Consider the following 25,840-nt stretch of genomic DNA (forward strand, 5'->3'; position numbering starts at 1 on the left):
TTGATACATGGAAAAGGCTAAGAATTAAATAAACTAAAATCATGCCTGTAGGAATATTGACTAAATATTGGAGGGAGATGGAAGGATGGAGTGAGAAAGATCTTGAGTGCTTAGGGCCTAAACATATTAGGAGGGTGAAAGGCATACAAAGGATGGAGTGAATTGGAGCATTGTAGTATATAGGGTTCAATGTACTATCAGTGGGCAGAACAAGGGCATATGAAGCAGCCAGGGAAAACTACAGAAAGGTCTGTGGGATCTGGTTGTTGATGAGGGCTCTGGTTTTGGTGCATTACACATGACAACTAGAGAGTAGATGTCAGCAAATTATACTTATATCTTCATCTGTTCCTTTGTGTTACCTCACTAATGAGGGAAACAGTGAACAAGTATGAAAGTATGGGTCAGTCATCTGTTCTTGACTCTACCTCACTCACTTAGGAAGTGGTGAACATGTATTAAAAAACAACAGAATTGTCTTCCCAAAGAGAAACATATTTAAGATTGGTAATGAAATTTTTTATGAAGAATAGGCTTTATCTATGAACAAGTTACTTTTATTAGAGACAAAAGTTGGGCATTTGAAAGTTTACAGTTACTCTAGTAAGAGGGAGACACTGTGAGTGTGTTATATACGAATTGGAGAAATTAGCTTCAGTGTGTGCATAGTTGCATTAGATGGTATATGTTGCTTGATTTTCAGTTCGATACGTTTTCAGGTTTGTGGCTTACGCAAGGAGATGGATTCTCAGAGAGTAAAGCTCTCATCTTTGGAGCAGGAAAGAGATCAACTTCGTATTGCTAATGCGCACTTCAACACACAGTACCAAGACCAGAGTAAAGAGGTATGATTATACGTGCTAGAAGGTACATAAGGATGTTGGGTTGCAACCGTAACTTAGATTCTGTTTTAAAGCAAAGGACAAACAGTAGCATTGCATTATCATAACGGTTGATTGAAAGCTTGTATTTGGATATCCAAGTGATTCAAATTAAGTTGTTGAATCTTACACAGGAGACTAAAAGTTTGTTATGCTTCATTCAAATGCTCCTGCAGCACTCAGGAAGCTGGCCATGTCCACTGGACCAATAAATCGTTTATGACTTTTGCTTCTAACATAATGATAAAATGATGTAGGTGTTTTTTTCTCTTTTCAGTTATATACATTTTGTATTGACATCTGCTTTTACTCATAAGTCTCATAGTTTATGCAAATTTACATAATTAATTGCTGAAGTTATTGCAGACTAGGTTTCTAAGTCAGTCTGCCATAAACTCTCTGTTTAAATTTTGACTGCCCTCAGAAGTAATTGATACAGGTTTTGAACCACTTTAATCAGGCAACCTGGGGACCTGACCATTACCAGACAGCAGTAAATGCTGGAGAACAGAAATTGATCCCTAAGGGAACCCCCCCTATGTAAATATGTCCCTGACCCCTAATCTTGCCAGCTCATCCGACATACATATTGCTGTGTTATCAAAAGTAGAACAAAGCTTGAAACAGGAAAATATATTTATTTTATTTATTTATTTTGCTTTGTCGCTGTCTCCTGCGTTAGTGAGGTAGCGCAAGGGAACAGACGAAAGAATGGCCCAACCCACCCATACACACATGTATATACATTCACATCCACACACACAAATATACATACCTATACATCTCAACGTATACATATATATACACACACAGATATATACATATATACACATGTACATAATTCATACTGTCTGCCTTTATTCATTCCCATCGCCACCACGCCACACATGAGATAACAACCCCCTCCCCCCTCATGTGTGCGAGGTAGCGCTAGGAAAAGACAACAAAGGCCACATTTGTTCACACTCAGTCTCTAGCTGTCATGTAATAATGCACCGACACCACAGCTCCCTTTCCACATCCAGGCCCACAGAACTTTCCATGGTTTACCCCAGACGCTTCACATGCCCTGATTCAATCCATTGACAGCAAATTGACCCTGGTATACCACATCGTTCCGTTTCACTCTATTCCTTGCATGCCTTGCACCCTCCTGCATGTTCAGGCCCTGATCACTCAAGATCTTTTTCACTTTCACTCCATCTTTCCACCTCCAATTTGGTCTCCCACTTCTCATTCCCTCCACCTCAGACACATATATCCTCTTGGTCAATCTTTCCTCACTCATTCTCTCCATGTGACCAAACCATTTCAAAACACCCTCTTCTGCTCTCTCAACCACACCCTTTTTACTACCACACATCTCTCTTACTCTATTATTACTAACCCGATCAAACCACCTCACACCACATATTGTCCTCAAACATCTCATTTCCATTACATCCACCCTCCTCCGCACAACTCTATCCATAGCCCACGCCTCGCAACCATATAACAATGTTGGAACCACTATTCCTTCAAACATACCCATTTTTGCTTTCTGAGATAATGTTCTCGACTTCCACACATTCTTCAATGCTCCCAGAACTTTCGCCCCCCTCCCCCACCCTATGATCCACTTCCGCTTCCATGGTTCCATCCAGTGCCAAATCCACTCCCAAATATCTAAAACACTTCACTTCCTCCAGTTTTTCTCCATTCAACTTACCTCCCAGTTGACTTGTCCCTCAAACCTACTGTACCTAATAACCTCGCTCTTATTCACATTTACTCTCAGCTTTCTTCTTTCACACACTTTACCAAACTCACTCACCAGCTTCTGTAGTTTCTCATATGAGTCAGCCACCAGAGCTGTATCATCAGCGAACAACAACTGACTCACTTCCCAAGCTCTCTCATCCACAACAGACTGCATACTTGCCCCTCTTTCCAAAACTCTTGCATTCACCTCCCTAACAACCCCATCCATAAACAAATTAAACAACCATGGGGACATCACACACCCCTGCCGCAAACCTACATTCACTGAGAACCAATCACTTTCCTCTCTTCCTACGCATACACATGCCTTACATCCTCGATAAAAACTTTTCACTGCTTCTAACAACTTGCCTCCCACACCGTATATTCTAAATACCTTCCACAGAGCATCTCTATCAACTCTATCATATACCTTCTCCAGATCCATAAATGCTACATACAAATTCATTTGCTTTTCTAAGTATTTCTCACACACATTCTTCAAAGCAAACACCTGATCCACACATCTACCACTTCTGAGACCACACTGCTCTTCCCCAATCTGATGCTCTGTACATGCCTTCACCCTCTCAATCAATACCCTACCATATAATTTCCCAGGAATACTCAACAGACTTATACCTCTGTAATTTGAGCACTCACTTTTATCCCCTTTGCCTATGTACAATGTCATTATGCAAGCATTCCGCCAATCCTCAGGCACCTCACCATGAATCATACATACATTAAATAACCTTACCAACCAGTCAACAATACAGTCACCCCCTTTTTTAATAAATTTCACTGCAATACCATCCAAACCCACTGCCTTGCCAGCTTTCATCTTCCGCAAAGCTTTTACTACCTCTTCTCTGTTTACCAAATCATTTTCCCTAACCCTCTCACTTTGCACACCACCTCGACCAAAACACCCTATATCTGCCACTCTCTCATCAAACACATTCAACAAACTTCCATCTCCTTCTCACATCACCACTACTTGTTATCACCTCCCCATTAGCCTCCTTCACTGAAGTTCCCATTTGTTCCCTTGTCTTACCCACTTTATTTACCTCCTTCCAGAACATCTTTTTATTCTCCCTAAAATTTAATGATACTCTCTCACTCGAACTCTCAGTTGCCCTCTTTTTTACCTCTTGCACCTTTCTCTTGACCTCCTGCCTCTTTCTTTTATACATCTCCCAGTCATTTGCATTTTTTTCCCTGCAAAAATTGTCCAAATGCCTCTCTCTTCTCTTTCACTAATAATCTTACTTCTTCATCCCACCACTCACTACCCTTTCTAATCTGCCCACCTTCCACGCTTCTCATGCCACAATCATCTTTTACACAAGCCATCACTGCTTCCCTAAATACATTCTATTCCTCCCCCACTCCCCTTACGTCCTTTGTTCTCACCTTTTTCCATTCTGCACTCAGTCTCTCCTGGTACTTCCTCACACAAGTCTCCTTCCCAGGCTCACTTACTCTCACCACTCTTTTCACCCCAACATTCTCTCTTCTTTTCTGAAAACCTCTACAAATCTTCTCCTTCTCCTGCACAAGATAATGATCCGACATCCCTCCAGTTGCACCTCTCCGTAGATTAACATCCAAAAGTCCGTCTTTTGAATGCCTATCAATTAACACATAATCCAATAACGCTCTCTCTCCATCTCCCCTACTTACATACGTATACTTATGTATATCTCTCTTTTTAAACCAGGTTTTCCCAATCATCAGTCCTTTTTCAGCACATATATCTACAAGCTTTTCACCATTTCCATTTACAACTCTGATCACCCCACGTACACCAATTATTCCCTCAACTGCCACATTACTCACCTTTGCATTCAAATCACCCATCACTATAACCCAGTCTCGTGCATCAAAACTACTAACACACTCATTCAGCTGCTCCCAAAACACTTGCCTCTCATGATCTTTCTTCTCATGCCCAGGTGCATATGCACCAATAATCACCCATCTCTCTCCATCAACTTTCAGTTTTACCCATATCAATCTAGAGTTTGCTGTCTTACACTCTATCACATACTCCCACCACTCCTGCTTCAGGAGTAGTGCTACTCCTTCCCTTGCTCTTGTCCTCTCACTAACCCCTGACTTACTCCCAAGACATTCCCAAACCACTCTTCCCCTTTACCCTTAAGCTTCGTTTCACTCAGAGCCAAAACATCCAGGTTCCTTTCCTCAAACATACTACCTATGTATCCTTTTTTCTCATCTTGGTTACATCCACACACATTTAGACACCCCAATCTGAGCCTTTGAGGAGGATGAGCACTCCCCGCATGACTCCTTCTTCTGTTTCCCCTTTTAGAAAGTTAAAATACAAGGAGGGGAGTGTTTCCAGCCCCCCGCTCCCGTCCCCTTTAGTCGCCTTCTATGACACGTGAGGAATGCTTGGGAAGTATTCTTTCTCCCCTATCCCAAAAAATTATTGTTACATCAGATTACATTACAAGTACCCCCAAATGGAAACTCCACAATATCTTCGGCAATGGTTTTTCGTGGCATATGACACCAATATAGGACAGATTCATCAGCATTATGCACTTGGTCTGGGGCTAAGTTTTCAGCTCCCAGTAACCGTGTAGATTTATCCACAAACTTTGTCGCAGATTTTTGAGATGAGTAGTTAATGGAATGAACGACCATTGGTTGGTAGTTGGCTTTTGTCAACACTTTGTAACTATTTATATTTATTTATTTTCATTTTTGCTGTCTCCTGCGTTAGTGAGGTTGCGCAAGGAAACAGACGAAAGAATGGACCAACCCACCCACATGCACGTCCACACACGCAAATATACATTCCTATACATCTCAACGTATACATATATATACACACACAGACATATACATATATACACATGTACATAATTCTTACTGTCTACCCTATATACACATGTACATAATTCATACTGTCTACCCTGCCACACATGAAATAACCCCCCCACCACCACCACCACCACCACCACGTGTGTGCAAGGTAGCGCTAGGAAAAGACAACAAAGAGCACATTCGCTCACACGTAATAATGCACTGAATTCCTTTCACCGCGCACACTATTTACTGAAGTTCCATGTCTCCACTTATTCTTGTGTAACCATCCTTGTGAATATTCATGGTCATAGTTTAGCTTTAGTTCTCGATGAAAAACTTTGGCCTGCTTGATAAGGATCTCCCCAGAAATGCCTACACTTCATTACATGGGAGCGTAAACCGCTTTATAAGTGCACTGTCTGATTCTGTATAAGTTCACTGTTTGATTCAAAACTTGCCAGACTGTGGGAGTTACTGGACCACAGAGCATTGGATTAGAGAGGTTCAACCTGTATATCTTTCAAGAACATTACATTTGAATATAGGTGGACTTTTGGCACAAGTTGTGAATGGTTGTATTATATCCTGTGTGACCCACATTTGGCAAGGCTGTATTATTTTCGGCTTATGAAAGGAAGTACAGTCTTCTCAAGGAACTTCTCTTTTCAGAGGTGTTCTTCATTTCCCTGCTTCTCATTCTAGTGCAGAATCCTTATTAAAGGGATCCTGGGGTTGTACTCCTATATAATGATAATAATTTTAAGTAGATATTTCTTAGAACTGTAAATCATATTAATGCAATTCCAGTGATTATTTATAGGAAATTTAATTTTATATTTCCTCCATAGCTAAGCACTATTAGAGAAAAGGAGAGTCGCCTGGCAGTAGAGTGTGAGCGATTGCGACAGCACTTAATAACAGTTGAAGAATCATACACAACTGAAGCTTTGAAAGCTGAGGAGCGAGAGTCCACACTGCGGTCCACCCTCACAAAAATGGAAGAAAAACTCAACAATCACTCAAATTTCTTTAATACTGCCAAGTAAGTTATGCTTGTTTAGATTGATTATTTTGATTTCAAGGAATTGCATTCTGTTAGTATGAAACTGCTGCATTGCTGTGTTGTTGCTGTACTATTTGTAAATGGTCCTTCATAGGCTGTTTGTCTGAATACTAAAGATATACAAATTTGATGGTACTTAAAAGAAATTGTGAAGACAAGGAAAAATTATGAACATTGGTGATGGAGATTGCTTGAAGTTTCTTTGTAATTCTAGGATGGGGAGTTCATTGCAGTGCAAGTAGTTACTTAAGATAGAAAAGATGAGGGTAGTTGAGAAGCAGAGAAATGAGGAAGGTGTAGAGTAATGATTGATTCTTGAAATTTGCAAATTTAAAGAAAACAAGGTGCACATTGGAGAGTATTATGTGAGGTGGTTGACCTGGATGAACTGTAGTGAGAATTTGTAAGCAAATCTGAAACTAGATATGTGGAGTGTGCAGAACTATTCCTTTTTTAAAGTAATTTTGCCAGATTTTCCCTTCCTTGGATGTAGAAACAACATAGATAAGTATACTAATACAGACATGTAATATGTGCTATTTTCAACTAAATAGCTTGGCTTCCAGTTGACTGAAAAGTTTAGTTAGTATAGATTCTTATGGATGACAGTAATCATTTGTTCTCATACCACAGTAAGGAACTCTCTGCCATTATCTCGAATCAGACTTGAGCCTCCACATTAAAAACTTTGCCCTTCACAACACAATGTTCAGAGATTGAAATGATAGATAATTTCATATAAAGAAAAGAAAAAATTCCACAAAATGGTTGAAAATGAAGGATACAAGGAAATAAAGTCAGTGGTATGTTAGTACTTGCATGCCTTTATATTGATAATTGATTAATTTTAAGGGTAATGGAAGACCTACAGAGTGCACACTTTATCCACTTTTTTAGAAAACATAGTTATAAGCAAGTTGTCTGACATGTTGTAGATTAATTATTTTTGTATGAATTTATTAATCTTTATTTTTTCCTTTTTTGTGAGTCTGTAGTTGTTTGTTTTTAGAAACTGATAAATTACTACCATTAGACAAGGCAGGGAATAATACTTGAAGGAGAAGCAAAACTGTAAAATTACTGTCATTAGACAACACAGTAAATAATACCTGAAGAAGAGAACAAACTTTTAGTCCTGGAAGTCATTCCTTTTGCAGCCAGCGAGCAAATGTTCAAGTTGAGGCACTACAAGAACAGCTTCGCGAGATGACAGCTAAAAGAGATGATGCTGTACTTCGCTTACACTCAGCTGAAGAGGCTGCTGAGCAACACCAACAGTCATTAGCTACACTTCAACAGGTGGATCAATATTGGTTTCGTATTCTAGATTGTTGAGTAGTAGTTGGTAGGCAACCACTGACCAAAAAGATGTTTTTCTAGTATCTACCTGGTTATCAGGAGGGTTAATGATGACTGCAAATCGAGCCAGCACTTCAGTGGTTGTCAAGTTGCACTCCTCTGACCCAGGTAACTTTCTTTTCTTTCTGCCTCATCCACGCATGGACTACTGGCATTTGGCCTCAGACATGCAATCTCTCCTTGTCATACACAACATTTGACAACACTTAACTCATGCAGCTCATTCTTCGTAACTCTAGATATTCCTGCTGTGAGCTCTGTGTGCTACCCCTGCCTTTTGGCAAATGTTATGAGCAATAGCTGGAAGTAATAGGCAGGAGCATTTAGGCTGGAGCATTAGGTAGAAACATGTAGAACTAGTTGGTAAAAACATTAGGCAGGAGGATTAGGTAGACATAGTCAATAGAGATAAAAGGTAGGAGCCTCTGTAAAGACTGCACTAGAGCTACCCTTTGCCAGTGGCCTGTTGAGGGTGGGGCACTAAAGGCTAAGGAATGGCATTGGAGTGCACTTGTTATGGAGACCATTGCTGTGGCCACCCCCATGAGGGAGTTCCAGGTGGGAATAAGCATCAGAGATAGATATAGATAGATAGTTCCAGATTGCAAATACTGATTTATTTATTTATATCATACTTTGCTGCTGTCTCCCACGTAAGCGAGGTAGCGCAAGGAAACAGACGAAAGAATGGCCCAACCCACCCACATACACATGTACATACATACACATCCACACACACACATATACATACCTGTACATCTCAATGTATACATATATATATACACATAGAGACATATACATATATACACATGTACATAATTCATACTGTCTGCCCTTATTCATTCCCGTCGTCACCCCACCATATAATGAAATACCAACCCCCTCCCCCTGCATGTGCATGAGGTAGCGCTAGGGAAAGACAACAAAGGCCACATTCGTTCACACTCAGTCTCTAGCTGTCATGTATAATGCATCGAAACCACAGCTCCCTTTCCACATCAAGGCCCCACAGATCTTTCCATGGTTTACCCCAGATGCTTCACATGCCCTGGTTCAGTCCATTGACAGCACGTCGACCCGGGTGTACCACATCGTTCCAATTCACTCTATTCCTTGCACGCCTTTCAACCTCCTGCATGTTCAGGCTCCGATCACTCAAAATCTTTTTCACTCCATCTTTCCACCTGATATCTTGAATTTTCATATTATCATGCATTTTGTACTGATGTTATGTTATGTTTCAAGAAAATATTTGACTATCTTTCTGTGACTTTCAGGTGTTGCAAAATTTCCAGAAAAATCAAGCACGTGAAATTGCAGAGGCAACAGAAAGAACAAAGAGGCAGCTTGAGGAGGAACAAGAGAAATCCTCCTCTCAGACAGTACTGATTAATACTTTGAAGGTAAACACATCTCTTAGAAATTTTATAAATATCATACATAATCTTCCTACTGCAGGAGCCCTCTCTGTGGGGTTCCTGCAGTTTTTCAGGAAGCTGGCTACATCCACCAGGATCACTGGTCTAAGATTTGATGATACTGTTTGTGTGTCTTTCCAGGCAGTCTAAGAATATGTGTTCGGTTTTCAGCTAGGAAGTTGCATCTTGGGCATGGTAGGTCGCATGTTATGTTGAAATGGTGTTTGTAATGTTGGAGTGACAAGTGGTGTCCAGGACATAGATGAGAAAGAGTAACAGGTACTTTTTCGGGGAATGTTGTTTCATTTGGTTGTATGTTGGGTTGGATGGTACTTAAAAGTGGGTAGGGAGGGTGTTTGATTAATGCTTGTTGGGTTAATCCATTATGTATATCTTTTGTCACTGTTTTGATTGTTGGGGGAAAGTGGATATCTGAGTATTTGTCTCGAAAGAGAGAGAGAGGGGTCAGTTTTTTATTTCTGCTTGGTGTTGGTGGTTGGTTATGGAGTGGTTGGGTAAGAAGAGTTGAGTGCTGTTGGAAAGAACTAAATGCCAGGCATATTGAGTGAGATTGTATTGGAAATATTTACAGTTCATTGTGCAAGCACTGAATGCTTGTGATTGCTTGGCAGCTGATGACTGTTTTAAGATCCTTGTTTTGTGTGGTGTACAGTCTTTGTTTTGTGTGGTGTACATTTCTTTTGTATTTGGTATTGACAGGGTGAGTGACCTGGCAGATGAAGCATAATATAGGATGAGGTAAATTAATTGTTTATAGCAGATGCAAGGAGATTTTATATTTTCTTATCTACAATACCTGGAAGTATTCTGAGGGCATTTGGTTTGTATGGCATGTGTATTGATGTTTATGGTTTATAAAGAAAATTATCAAAATTTTTCCTGCATGTTTTAGGTGGCTAAGAGGGATTGGAGAGGGGGTGTGGGCCATGGACATCCTCTTCTTTATTAATACTTTCCAAAAGGAGGGACTGAGGAAGGAGTCAGGTGAGGATTTTTTCCTCTAAGGGTTACTTGTCTGTTGTTGGTGCTATTTTGCTAATGCAGGAAACAATGGATAGGTATGTAAGAAAAAGGAAAGGAGCTTTAAATTCAGTCACTGTTGGGATATGCCACCAAAAGATGGGAAGCACCCAGGGAGTTAGTTGTACAGTAGCCTTCAACACAAATTATCATTTGCTGTTTTAGTATTTTATATTACTGTTAATGTAAGATGTAGGCAGAATGATAGGACTGGTCTAAGTGCAGTTACCCAAAGGAAGAAAAGACTTATTTTCTTCATTTCCTTCCCTGTACAGGCACAGCTTGCAGAGGTTCAAAATGGCCTGGCAGCAGCATCGAGACTAGGAGAACAACTGGCAAAGAAAGAACAGATGATTGTTGCTCTGAAAGCTCAAGGTAAGATTTAGTTTTATCATAGCATTTTTTAACATCTACCTGCAGAAAGATTGGTGTTGGTCATAGAGCTCCTTGATTACTGATTGTGTGTTTGGAGCAGAGTAGAATTCTTTGTTTTTACTTTTTTGCACCCTTTTAATGCTGCATTTTGTTTGGTAAAATAAAGTGATTATGAACTATGTAGATGAAAAACTTTTTGTGTATAGATTTTCATTATACCAGTCAGTATTTTATACTAGGCAGTTGACAAAATTTTACCCTTAAAGTATTTAGGGAGCTAAAGAATTATTTATGGACAATCCTTCCTTGATATTTATGGCATTATATACGTCATGATCTTTATCAGTTACATGTTTTGAAACTGTAATGTTTTTATTTAGATATTGATATTTAAATGTGTGATATTCTTGAAATTAAGAATCATTTGATTGCAATCTTGAGTCACATGCTTGCCTCTTTGGTATTGCATGTTTTGTAATTCTTTGTGTATATGTAACTTGTTGACAGTTCTTTACCTTAAGTGCTGATATACAGTATCATGATTTGCTAAGAAGCATGGTGGTTGTTTGCTTCATGATGACAAAAAGACTGGGCTTCATAGTAGGGCATGGGCACAGGCACGCACTGATTGGTCGCTTCTCATTGGTAAATGGTGATTGGTCTGCTGCCTACAAGGAAACCTGGGAGAGACAAGGAAAGCACGGACTGACTAAATATCAGCTGGTAAATTTGGGTTGTGCGCATAGTGTACCTCAAATTTCCAACTGGTATTGCGTTGAGCTGCTGTGATCCTCTACTGGCAAGAAGCCTTCTGGTAGCTCGTTCTCCTCCCCCTTTGATCACTCGCACAACCCAGCACCCTCACGTCCTCTCTTCGCTGAGCCTTACATCTACATTCTGTATTATGGTTTTATTTTGTTTATTACCCATTGTGATAGTTGCATGCTTGCTTTTATTATGATTTAGTTTGATTTAGTGATAGAATTTTTATTTTATAACTGTAACACTTCAGTGTAATGCATTTTATATTATATTGATAGACAGAAATGTTTAGGTTGCTTTTTTCACAATTTTGGCTTTGTATTTTGATGAATGCTATGATGCTTCTTTTGCTTTAATATGGATATCTAAGATAAGCATTTTTTTAGAAGTCCCTTATCTTTGGACAAATCATTGTATATATTTAGATTTGCAGTCCAGGTGTATATATTTTTAGTTTATGTTGATTTTTTTTTATAATGTACTCGGTGCACATAAGGAGGTTTCCTCATGATGTACTGAACTTGCATGTGAATTACAGTTAGATAGATACTGTTATATACATTAGTTCAGTGCCTAGATGCGTTGCATATTAAATGCTGGTGGAGACAAAAGTTATATTGAATCATTCGTATCATTATTGGGTAAGTACTGTTAGCTTGCTCCAAGAGGAACTGGGTTATATTTGTTTATGAAAAGTGAATATACTTTTAACTGTAAAAGTTTCGCATGTAAGACAGATGGTTTATCATTTTGTTCAGTGGTTATGCTGGTCTATTTGTTACCCAAGGAGAAGAAATGGATAAGAAATTTATTATCTTAATCCTTTATATATTACAGATAGTTTAGTTACTAATCATTTGCAATGAAAGGAATTTTAAAAACATACATTTTACTTTTTTTTTCCAAGAATAACCCTGACATTACTGGTGCACACCTTTCATGAGATTAGTGATCACACAAAACAATTAAACTTGACTTTCACTGATTGTATGTCTGTACACAGTTTAAAAAAAGATAAACTGATTAATATCATTATGTAAAGTCTGATATTGTATCAGAATTTATGACAGAAATCATTAGCATTTAATGAATGTATATGTACAGATTTTGCACTAAAGATGTCAGCTAAATGCCACATAAACCCTTTAACTGTATCACAGTCAGCTTTGCATATTTCAATGACAATATTATAGAAAAGTGTCAATAACATGCTCCAAATATAAAGGAGAGGATAGTCTTGTATTATACAACTTTATATTTCATTACATGCATTCAACAGTATGAGATGTTTTAGTTAAAAACAAAGAAGTATAGGTAATGAAAAAACTCAGGAATTTTGTATCAAAATATTACAGACTTTTATTTAAACATAATGCTTTAGTGTTACATACCACATAGGAGGTTTTGTTCAGTTAATTATGCCATGGTATGATAGTGTGAAAGCCTATAGATTCTTCATTGTTTTATAGTGACAAACACAGTGCACCAGGTTTGGATTGGGCTTCTGCACTACAAATTGTTAGCCCAGTGGTTCAGACATTTTTCAGCACAGTGCTTTAACTGTAATGTATAATTGTATTGATTTAAAAAAGGTCTTAAGATTTTGTTAATTTTGACCAAGTAACTTTTTTGTGATATTTCCTATGTTATGATTTTAACAGTTTCTCTTCACTTGTGAAACTACATTTTATTTCATTATTACTTAGATTGAAAAACTATTCTTCAGGCTTAGAATGCACAGTTTTTGAAAATGGTTTCATAACTTGGGCTAGCAGTTGCACCTAGTTTGTTCTGTTTCTGTTACTTCTCATATAACTGCTGACAACCACTAGATGCATGCACAGGGCCTTGCTGGTGTAATCTCACAAGGTAACGCTGAGGTGCATGCAAATCTCAGACTACCAGGTGAGGTTTCATGAACAGGCTTGCACACCACCCCTCTGTACAGCTAAAGCCTCCTCGGCCCTCAACCAATCTAGCTCTGCACTGCACATTTATAGTGGCACTGCATGCCATGGCTTTGACAAGAAGTATGGATAAATGGTTAACCCTCTTTTGAACCTTGCAGTTCTTTCATAACGCAGATTTTATACAATTTCATTTTAATCAACTTCTTTACTACCTTTACATGGTTTAAGATGCTTTAAGCATTAACTTTACCTGACAGTTTGATTATTAGTGAACACAGGTGGGGACCACCACCATACTCTACAACTTTATTATCTGCATTGCATCATATATTCATGTACTTTCTTCCCAAATGAGTGTTTTTTTAAATTTTTTTTCATAGATTCTCATCACATTTGTGAACCATGTTTCTTTTATCTCATCTTATCAAGCAGAATTTTTTAATTTCTTTTAAATTTATTCTTTACTGAATTTTTCCCATGCTTCATTATTCTTTTGTGAAGTAGCTGATTTCAGCAAATTACACTGAACCATTTGTAAAGATTTTCAGTAAAATCCTGCAACTCACTCTTACATATAGTCAATGCATTTCATTGATGCTATTTTATTTCCTTCTTTTTGACTGGCTTCGGTCATACTTAATTTTGCTAAGGCATTTTATTTAGTTCATTAACTCTGAAGCACTTGCCAGCTATTAGTACTGTAATTGAAGAAATAAGGATATGTAAGAAGATCAAAGGCGGCAAGGCAGCGGGTTTGGATGGTATTGCAGTGAAATTTATTAAAAAAGGGGGTGACTGTATTGTTGACTGGTTGGTAAGGTTATTTAATATATGTATGACTCATGGGAGTGGATCTGTCAGCGGATGGAACCATGGAAGCGGAAGTGGATCATAGGGTGGGGGAGGGGGCGAAAATTTTGGGAGCCTTGAAAAATGTGTGGAAGTCGAGAACATTATCTCGGAAAGCAAAAATGGGTATGTTTGAAGGAATAGTGGTTCCAACAATGTTGTATGGTTGCGAGGCGTGGGCTATGGATAGAGATGTGCGCAGGAGGATGGATGTGCTGGAAATGAGATGTTTGAGGAAAATGTGTGGTGTGAGGTGGTTTGATCGAGTAAGTAACGTAAGGGTAAGAGAGATGTGTGGAAATAAAAAGAGCGTGGTTGAGAGAGCAGAAGAGGGTGTTTTGAAATGGTTTGGGCACATGGAGAGAATGAGTGAGGAAAGATTGACCAAGAGGATATATGTGTCGGAGGTGGAGGGAACGAGGAGAAGAGGGAGACCAAATTGGAGGTGGAAAGATGGAGTGAAAAAGATTTTGTGTGATCGGGGCCTGAACATGCAGGAGGGTGAAAGGAGGGCAAGGAATAGAGTGAATTGGAGCGATGTGGTATACAGGGGTTGACGTGCTGTCAGTGGATTGAATCAAGGCATGTGAAGCGTCTGGGGTAAACCATGGAAAGCTGTGTAGGTATGTATATTTGCGTGTGTGGACGTGTGTATGTACATGTGTATGGGGGGGGGTTGGGCCATTTCTTTCGTCTGTTTCCTTGCGCTACCTCGCAAACGCGGGAGACAGCGACAAAGTATAAAAAAAAAAAAAAAAAAAAAAAATGACTCATGGCGAGGTGCCTGAGGATTGGCAGAATGCTTGCATAATGACATTGTACATAGGCAAAGGGGATAAAAGTGAGTGCTCAAATTACAGAGGTGTAAGTTTGTTGAGTATTCCTGGGAAATTATATGGGAGGGCATTGATTGAGAGGGTAAAGGCATGTACAGAGCATCAGATTGGGGAAGAGCAGTGTGGTTTCAGAAGTGGTAGAGGTTGTGTGGATCAGGTGTTTGCTTTGAAGAATGTATGTGAGAAATACTTAGAAAAGCAAATGAATTTGTATGTAGCATTTATGGATCTGGAGAAGGCATATGATAGAGTGGATAGAGATGCTCTGTGGAAGGTATTAAGAATATATGGTGTGGGAGGCAAGTTGTTAGAAGGGTTAGAGAGGGTAAAGGCATGTACAGAGCATCAGATTGGGGAAGAGCAGTGTGGTTTCAGAAGTGGTAGAGGTTGTGTGGATCAGGTGTTTGCTTTGAAGAATGTATGTGAGAAATACTTAGAAAAGCAAATGGATTTGTATGTAGCATTTATGGATCTGGAGAAGGCATATGATAGAGTGGATAGAGATGCTCTGTGGAAGGTATTAAGAATATATGGTGTGGGAGGCAAGTTGTTAGAAGCATTGAAAAGTTTTTATCGAGGATGTAAGGAATGTGTACGTGTAGGAAGAGAGGAAAGTGATTGGTTCTCAGTGAATGTTGGTTTGCGGCAGGGGTGCGTGATGTCTCCATGGTTGTTTAATTTGCTTATGGATGGGGGTTGTTAGGGAGGTGAATGCAAGAGTTTTGGAAAGAGGGGCAAGGATGCAGTCTGTTGTGGATGAGAGAGCTTGGGAGGTGAGTCAGTTGTTGTTCGCTGATGATACAGCGCTGGTGGCTGACTCATGTGAGAAACTGCAGAAGCTGGTGACTGAGTTTGGTAAAATGTGTGAAAGAAGAAAGCTGAGAGTAAATGTGAATAAGAGCAAGGTTATTAGGTACAGTAGGGTTGAGGGACAAGTCAGTTGGGAGGTAAGATTGAATGGAGAAAAACTGGAGGGAGTGAAGTGTTTTAGATATCTGGGAGTGGATTTGGCAGCAAATGGAACCATGGAATCGAAAGTGAATCATAGGATGGGGGAGGGGGGAAAGTTCTGGGAGCATTGAAAAATGTGTGGAAATCGAGAACGTTATCTTGGAAAGCAAAAATGGGTATGTTTGAAGGAATAGTGGTCCCAACAATGTTATATGGTTGCGAGGCGTGGGCTATAGATAGAGTTGTGCGGAGGAGGGTGGATTTGCTGGAAATGAGATGTTTGAGGACAGTATGTGGTGTGAGGTGGTTTGATTGAGTAAGTAATGAAAGGGTAAGAGAGATGTGTGGTAATAAGAAGAGTGTGGTTGAGAGAGCAGAAGAGGGTGTTTTGAAATGGTTTGGTCACATGGAGAGAATGAGTGAGGAAAGATTGACAATGAGGATATATGTGTCAGAGGTGGAGAGAATGAGAAGTGGGAGACCAAATTGGAGGTGGAAGGATGGAGTGAAAAAGATTTTGAGCAATTGGGGCCTGAACATACAGGAGGGTGAAAGACGTGCAAGGGGGAAGGGGGTTGTTATTACATGTGTGGCGGGGTGGCGATGGGAATGAATAAAGGCAGACAGTATGAGTTATGTACATGTGTATATATGTATATGTCTGTGTGTATTTTTCTTTCTTTCAAACTATTCGCCATCTCCCGCATTAGCGAGGTAGCGTTAAGAACAGAGAACTAGTTCTTTGAGGGAATATCCTCACCTGGCCCCCTTCTCTGTTCCCTCTTTTGGAAAAATCAAAAAAAAAAAAAAAAAAAATATGTATAAAAATATAAGTCTGTGTATATATATATATGTATATGTTGAGATGTATAGGTATGTATATTTTCGTGTGTGGACGTGTATGTGGGTGGGTTGGGCCATTCTTTCGTCTGTTTCCTTGCGCTACCTTGCTTACACGGGAGACAGCGACAAAGCAAAATAAATGAATAAAATACATATTATTATTTTTTTTTTTTTGTTATTTATTCATTATACTTTGTCGCTGTCTCCTACGTCAGTGAGGTGGCACAAGGAAACAGACAAAAGAATGGCCCAACCCACCCACATACTTATATACATGTTTAATTTGTTTATGGGTGGGGTGTTTAGGTAGGTAAATGCAAGAGTTTTGGAGAGAGGGGCGAGTATGCTGTCTGTTGGGGATGAGAGGGCCTGGGAAGTGAATCAGTTGTTTGCCGATGATACAGCTCTGGTGGCTGATTTGAGTATGAAACTGCAGAAGTTGGTGACTGAATTTGGGAAAGTGTGTGAAAGGAGAAAGTTGAGAGTAAATGTGAATAGAGTTCAGTAGGGTTGAGAGACAAGTTAATTGGGATGTAAGTTTGAATACAGAAAAATTGGAGGAAGTCAAGGGTTTTAGATACCTGGGAATGGACTAAGCAGGTGAGTCACAGAGTGTGGGAGGGGGCAAAGTTTCTGGGAGCGATGAAGAATGTGTGGAAAGAGAGGACTGTATCTCAAAGAGCAAAAATGGGTATGTTTAAAGAAATAGTAGTTCCAACAATGTTATATGGTTGTGAGGCATGGGCTATAGATGGGGTTGTGCGGAGGAGGATGGATGTGTTGGAAATGAAATGTTTGGCAGGGTAGTAATGGGAATGGATGAAGGCAAGCAAGTATGAATGTATACATGCGTATATATGTATATGTTGATATGTATATGTATGTATATGGGCATTTATGGGGATAGGGGAGAAAGAATACTTCCCACGTATTCCCTGCATGTCGTAGAAGGCGACTAATAGGGGAGGGAGCGGGTGGCTGGAAATCCTCCCCTCTCTTGTTTTTTTTTAATTTTCCAAAAGAAGGAACAGAGAAGGGGGTCAGGTGAGGATATTCCCTCTAAGGCCCAGTTCTCTGTTCTTAACGCTAACGCGGGAAATGGCAAATAGTATAAATAAAAAATATATATATATATATATATATATATATATTTTAGGTTAAACCATGGAAGGCTGTGTAGGTATGTATATTTGCGTGTGTGGACGTGTGTATGTACATGTGTATGGGGGGGGGGTTGGGCCATTTCTTTCGTCTGTTTCCTTGCGCTACCTCGCAAACGCGGGAGACAGCGACAAAGTATAAAAAAAAAATATATATATATATATATATATATATATATATATATATATATATATATATATATATATATTTTGAAAAAAAGAATATATTTTTTTTTATTATACTTTGTCGCTGTCTCCCGCGTTTGCGAGGTAGCGCAAGGAAACAGACGAAAGAAATGGCCCAACCCCCCCCCCCATACACATGTATATACATACGTCCACACACGCAAATATACATACCTACACAGTTTTCCATGGTTTACCCCAGACGCTTCACATGCCCTGCTTCAATCCACTGACAGCACGTCAACCCCGGTATACCACATCGCTCCAATTCACTCTATTCCTTGCCCTCCTTTCACCCTCCTGCATGTTCAGGCCCCGATCATACAAAATCTTTTTCACTCCATCTTTCCACCTCCAATTTGGTCTCCCTCTTCTCCTTGTTCCCTCCACCTCCGACACATATATCCTCTTGGTCAATCTTTCCTCACTCATCCTCTCCATGTGCCCAAACCACTTCAAAACACCCTCTTCTGCTCTCTCAACCACGCTCTTTTTATTTCCACACATCTCTCTTACCCTTACGTTACTCACTCGATCAAACCACCTCACACCACACACTGTCCTCAAACATCTCATTTCCAGCACATCCATCCTCCTGCGCACAACTCTATCCATAGCCCATGCCTCGCAACCATACAACATTGTTGGAACCACCATTCCTTCAAACATACCCATTTTTGCTTTCCGAGATAATGTTCTCGACTTCCACACATTCTTCAAGGCCCCCAGAATTTTCGCCCCCTCCCCCACCCTATGATCCACTTCTGCTTCCATTGTTCCATCCGCTGCCAGATCCACTCCCAGATATCTAAAACACTTCACTTCCTCCAGTTTTTCTCCATTCAAACTCACCTCCCAATTGACTTGACCCTCAACCCTACTGTACCTAATAACCTTGCTCTTATTCACATTTACTCTTAACTTTCTTCTTCCACACACTTTTCCAAACTCAGTCACCAGCTTCTGCAGTTTCTCACATGAATCAGCCACCAGCGCTGTATCATCAGCGAACAACAACTGACTCACTTCCCAAGCTCTCTCATCCCCAACAGCCTTCATACTTGCCCCTCTTTCCAAAACTCTTGCATTTACCTCCCTAACAACCCCATCCATAAACAAATTAAACAACCATGGAGACATCACACACTCCTGCCGCAAACCTACATTCACTGAGAACCAATCACTTTCCTCTCTTCCTACACGTACACATGCCTTACATCCTCGATAAAAACTTTTCACTGCTTCTAACAACTTGCCTCCCACACCATATATTCTTAATACCTTCCACAGAGCATCTCTATCAACTCTATCATATGCCTTCTCCAGATCCATAAATGCTACATACAAATCCATTTGCTTTTCTAAGTATTTCTCACATACATTCTTCAAAGCAAACACCTGATCCACACATCCTCTACCACTTCTGAAACCACACTGCTCTTCCCCAATCTGATGCTCTGTACATGCCTTCACCCTCTCAATCAATACCCTCCCATATAATTTACCAGGAATACTCAACAAACTTATACCTCTGTAATTTGAGCACTCACTCTTATCCCCTTTGCCTTTGTACAATGGCACTATGCACGCATTCCGCCAATCCTCAGGCACCTCACCATGAGTCATACATACATTAAATAACCTTACCAACCAGTCAACAATACAGTCACCCCTTTTTTAATAAATTCCACTGCAATACCATCCAAACCCGCTGCCTTGCCGGCTTTCATCTTCCGCAAAGCTTTCACTACCTCTTCTCTGTTTACCAAATCATTTTCCCTAACCCTCTCACTTTGCACACCACCTCGACCAAAACACCCTATATCTGCCACTCTATCATCAAACACATTCAACAAACCTTCAAAATACTCACTCCATCTCCTTCTCACATCACCACTACTTGTTATCACCTCCCCACTTGCGCCCTTCACCGAAGTTCCCATTTGCTCCCTTGTCTTACGCACTTTATTTACCTCCTTCCAGAACATCTTTTTATTCTCCCTAAAATTTAATGATACTCTCTCACCCCAACTCTCATTTGCCCTTTTTTTCACCTCTTGCACCTTTCTCTTGACCTCTTGTCTCTTTCTTTTATACATCTCCCACTCAATTGCATTTTTTCCCTGCAAAAATCGTCCAAATGCCTCTCTCTTCTCTTTCACTAATACTCTTACTTCTTCATCCCACCACTCACTACCCTTTCTAATCAACCCACCTCCCACTCTTCTCATGCCACAAGCATCTTTTGCGCAATCCATCACTGATTCCCTAAATACATCCCATTCCTCCCCCACTCCCCTTACTTCCATTGTTCTTTTTTTTTTTTTTTTTGTCGCTGTCTCCCGCGTTTGCGAGGTAGCGCAAGGAAACAGATGAAAGAAATGGCCCAACCCACCCCCATACACATGTATATACATACTTCCAAAAAAAAAAAATATATATATATATATATTAAAAAAAAATATATATATATATTATCCCTGGGGATAGGGGAGAAAAAATACTTCCCACGTATTCCCTGCGTGTCGTAGAAGGCGACTAAAAGGGAAGGGAGCGGGGGGCTGGAAATCCTCCCCTCTCTTTTTTTTTTTTTTTTTTTTTTTTTTTTTTTTTCAAAAGAAGGAACAGAGAAGGGGGCCAGGTGAGGATGTTCCCTCAAAGGTCCAGTCCTTTGTTCTAAACGCTACCTTGCTAACGCGGGAAATGGCGAATAGTATGAAAAAAAAAAAAATATATATATATATATATATATATATCGAGGATGTAAGGCATGTGTACGTGTAGGAAGAGAGGAAAGTGATTGGTTCTCAGTGAATGTAGGTTTGCGGCAGGGGTGTGTGATGTCTCCATGGTTGTTTAATTTGTTTATGGATGGGGTTGTTAGGGAGGTAAATGCAAGAGTCTTGGAAAGAGGGGCAAGTATGAAGTCTGTTGGGGATGAGAGAGCTTGGGAAGTGTCAGTTGTTGTTCGCTGATGATACAGCGCTGGTGGCGGATTCATGTGAGAAACTGCAGAAGCTGGTGACGGAGTTTGGTAAAGTGTGTGGAAGAAGAAAGTTAAGAGGAAATGTGAATAAGAGCAAGGTTATTAGGTACAGTAGGGTTGAGGGTCAAGTCAATTGGGAGGTGAGTTTGAATGGAGAAAAACTGGAGGAAGTAAAGTGTTTTAGATATCTGGGAGTGGATCTGTCAGCGGATGGAACCATGGAAGCAGAAGTGGATCATAGGGTGGGGGAGGGGGCGAAAATTTTGGGAGCCTTGAAAAATGTGTGGAAGTCGAGAACATTATCCCGGAAAGCAAAAATGGGTATGTTTGAAGGAATAGTAGTTCCAACAATGTTGTATGGTTGCGAGGCGTGGGCTATGGATAGAGTTGTGCGCAGGAGGATGGATGTGCTGGAAATGAGATGTTTGAGGACAATGTGTGGTGTGAGGTGGTTTGATCGAGTAAGTAACGTAAGGGTAAGAGAGATGTGTGGAAATAAAAAGAGCGTGGTTGAGAGAGCAGAAGAGGGTGTTTTGAAATGGTTTGGGCACGTGGAGAGAATGAGTGAGGAAAGATTGACCAAGAGGATATATGTGTCGGAGGTGGAGGGAACGAGGAGAAGAGGGAGACCAAATTGGAGGTGGAAAGATGGAGTGAAAAGGATTTTGTGTGATCGGGGCCTGAACATGCAGGAGGGTGAAAGGAGGGCAAGGAATAGAGTGAATTGGAGCGATGTGGTATACAGGGGTTGACGTGCTGTCAGTGGATTGAATCAAGGCATGTGAAGCGTCCAGGGTAAACCAAGGAAAGCTGTGTAGGTATGTATATTTGCGTGTGTGGACGTGTGTATGTACATGTGTATGGGGGGGGTTGGGCCATTTCTTTCGTCTGTTTCCTTGCGCTACCTCGCAAACGCGGGAGACAGCGACAAAGTATAAAAAAAAAAAAAAAAAATATATATATATATATATATATATATATATATATATATATATATATATATATATATATATATATATATATATATATATTTTTTTTTTCATACTATTCGTTATTTCCCGCGATAGCGAGGTAGCGTTAAGAACAGAGGACTGGGCCTTTGAGGAAATATCCTCACCTGGACCTCTTCTCTGTTCCTTCTTTTGGAAAAAAAAAAAAAAAAAAAAAACGAGAGGGGAGGATTTCCAGCCCCCCGCTCCCTTCCCTTTTAGTCGCCTTCTACGATACGCAGGGAATACGTGGGAAGTATTCTTTCTCCCCTATCCCCAGGGAATATATATATATATATATATATATATATATATATATATATATATATATGTATATATATATATATATATATATATATATATATATACAATATATATATATATATATATATATATATATATATATATATATATATATATATATATATATTTTTTTTTTTTTATACTTTGTCGCTGTCTCCCGCGTTTGCGAGGTAGCGCAAGGAAACAGACGAAAGAAATGGCCCAACCCCCCCCATACACATGTACATACACACGTCCACACACGCAAATATACATACCTACACAGCTTTCCATGGTTTACCCCGGATGCTTCACATGCCTTGATTCAATCCACTGACAGCACGTCAACCCCTGTATACCACATCGCTCCAATTCACTCTATTTCTTGCCCTCCTTTCACCCTCCTGCATGTTCAGGCCCCGATCACACAAAATCCTTTTCACTCCATCTTTCCACCTCCAATTTGGTCTCCCTCTTCTCCTCGTTCCCTCCACCTCCGACACATATATCCTCTTGGTCAATCTTTCCTCACTCATTCTCTCCATGTGCCCAAACCATTTCAAAACACCCTCTTCTGCTCTCTCAACCACGCTCTTTTTATTTCCACACATCTCTCTTACCCTTACGTTACTTACTCGATCAAACCACCTCACACCACACATTGTCCTCAAACATCTCATTTCCAGCACATCCATCCTCCTGCGCACAACTCTATCCATAGCCCACGCCTCGCAACCATACAACATTGTTGGAACCACTATTCCTTCAAACATACCCATTTTTGCTTTCCGGGATAATGTTCTCGACTTCCACACATTTTTCAAGGCTCCCAAAATTTTCGCCCCCTCCCCCACCCTATGATCCACTTCCGCTTCCATATATATATATATATATATATATATATATGGGGATTATTGGGGATGAGAGAGCTTGGGAAGTGAGTCAGTTGTTGTTCGCTGATGACACAGCGCTGGTGGCTGATTCATGTGAGAAACTGCAGAAGCTGGTGACTGAGTTTGGTAAAGTGTGTGGAAGAAGAAAGTTAAGAGTAAATGTGAAAAAGAGCAAGGTTATTAGGTATAGTAGGGTTGAGGGTCAAGTCAATTGGGAGGTGAGTTTGAATGGAGAAAAACTGGAGGAAGTGAAGTGTTTTAGATATCTGGGAGTGGATCTGGCAGCGGATGGAACCATGGAAGCGGAAGTGGATCATAGGGTGGGGGAGGGGGCGAAAATTCTGGGGGCCTTGAAGAATGTGTGGAAGTCGAGAACATTATCTCGGAAAGCAAAAATGGGTATGTTTGAAGGAATAGTGGTTCCAACAATGTTGTATGGTTGTGAGGCGTGGGCTATGGATAGAGTTGTGCGCAGGAGGATGGATGTGCTGGAAATGAGATGTTTGAGGACAATGTGTGGTGTGAGGTGGTTTGATCGAGTGAGTAACGTAAGGGTAAGAGAGATGTGTGGAAATAAAAAGAGCGTGGTTGAGAGAGCAGAAGAGGGTGTTTTGAAGTGGTTTGGGCACATGGAGAGAATGAGTGAGGAAAGATTGACCAAGAGGATATATGTGTCGGAGGTGGAGGGAACGAGGAGAAGAGGGAGACCAAATTGGAGGTGGAAAGATGGAGTGAAAAAGATTTTGTGTGATCGGGGCCTGAACATGCAGGAGGGTGAAAGGAGGGCAAGGAATAGAGTAAATTGGAGCGATGTGGTATACCGTGGTTGACGTGCTGTCAGTGGATTGAATCAAGGCATGTGAAGCGTCTGGGGTAAACCATGGAAAGCTGTGTAGGTGTGTATATTTGCATGTGTGGACGTATGTATATACATGTGTATGGAGGGGGTTGGGCCATTTCTTTCGTCTGTTTCCCTGCGCTACCTCGCAAACGCGGGAGACAGCGACAAAGTATAATAAATATATAAATATATATATATATATATATATATATATATATATATATATATATATATATATATATATATATATATATATATATATTTTTTTTTTTTTTTCAAACTATTTGCCATTTCCCACGTTAGCGAGGTAGCGTTAAGAGCAGAGGGCTGGGCCTTTGAGGGAATATCCTCACCTGGCCCCGTTCTCTGTTCCTTCTTTTGGGAAAGAAAAAAAAATATATATATATACACACATATATATATATATATATATATATATATATATATATATATATATATATATATATATATATATATTGAATCAAGGCATGTGAAGCGTCTGGGGTAAACCATGGAAAGCTGTGTAGGTATGTATATTTGCGTGTGTGGACGTGTGTATGTACGTGTGTATGGGGGTTGGGCCATTTCTTTCGTCTGTTTCCTCGCGCTACCTCGCAAACGCGGGAGACAGCGACAAAGTATAAAAAAAAAAAAAAAAAAATATATACACATATATATATATATATCTCCTTCTTTCAAACTATTTGCCATTTCCCGCATTAGCGAGGTAGCGTTAAGAACAGAGGACTGGGCCTTTGAGGGAATACCCTCACCTGGCCCAATTCTCTGTTCCTTCTTTTGGAGAAAAAAAAAAAAAAGAAAAAAAAAAAAAGAGAGGGGAGGATTTCCAGCCCCCCGCTCCCTCCCCTTTTAGTCGCCTTCTACGACACGCAGGGAATACGTGGGAAGTATTCTTAATCCCCTATCCCCAGGGATATATATATATATTAACTTTCTAAAATGTATTAACTTTCTAAAATGGGAAACAGAAGAAGGAGTCACGCGGGAAGTGCTCATCCTCCTCGAAGGCTCAGAGTGGGGTGCCTAAATGTGTGTGGATGTAACCAAGATGTGAAAAAAGGAGAGATAGGTAGTATGTTTGAGGAAAGGAACCTGGATGTTTTGGCTCTGAGTGAAACGAAGCTCAAGGGTAAAGGGGAAGAGTGGTTTGGGAATGTCTGGGGAGTAAAGTCAGGGGTTAGTGAGAGGACAAGAGCAAGGGAAGGAGTAGCAATACTCCTGAAACAGGAGTTGTGGGAGTATGTGATAGAATGTAAGAAAGTAAATTCTCGATTAATATGGGTAAAACTGAAAGTTGATGGAGAGAGGTGGGTGATTATTGGTGCATATGCACCTGGGCATGAGAAGAAAGATCATGAGAGGCAAGTGTTTTGGGAGCAGCTGAATGAGTGTGTTAGTGGTTTTGATGCACGAGACCGGGTTATAGTGATAGATGATTTGAATGCAAAGGCGAGTAATGTGGCAGTTGAGGGAATAATTGGTATACATGGGGTGTTCAGTGTTGTAAATGGAAATGGTGAAGAGCTTGTAGATTTATGTGCTGAAAAAGGACTGATGATTGGGAATACCTGGTTTAAAAAGCGAGATATACATAAGTATACTTATGTAAG

General features: G+C 40.1%; 1 protein-coding gene across 1 annotated transcript in view; it reads left to right on the forward strand.

Annotated features, from left to right (window-relative positions):
- Nucleotides 1-25,840, forward strand: part of LOC139757379 (uncharacterized) — a 158,350-nt gene that overhangs the window by 99,085 nt on the left and 33,425 nt on the right. The window contains exons 12-16 of the mRNA XM_071677807.1: nucleotides 720-845; nucleotides 6,314-6,507; nucleotides 7,686-7,827; nucleotides 9,165-9,290; nucleotides 10,622-10,721. Coding sequence (XP_071533908.1) covers nucleotides 720-845; nucleotides 6,314-6,507; nucleotides 7,686-7,827; nucleotides 9,165-9,290; nucleotides 10,622-10,721 — 688 coding nt within the window. The remainder of the gene's footprint in view (nucleotides 1-719; nucleotides 846-6,313; nucleotides 6,508-7,685; nucleotides 7,828-9,164; nucleotides 9,291-10,621; nucleotides 10,722-25,840) is intronic.

Source organism: Panulirus ornatus, chromosome 26, assembly GCF_036320965.1.
Source record: "Panulirus ornatus isolate Po-2019 chromosome 26, ASM3632096v1, whole genome shotgun sequence".
NCBI lineage: Eukaryota > Metazoa > Arthropoda > Malacostraca > Decapoda > Palinuridae > Panulirus > Panulirus ornatus.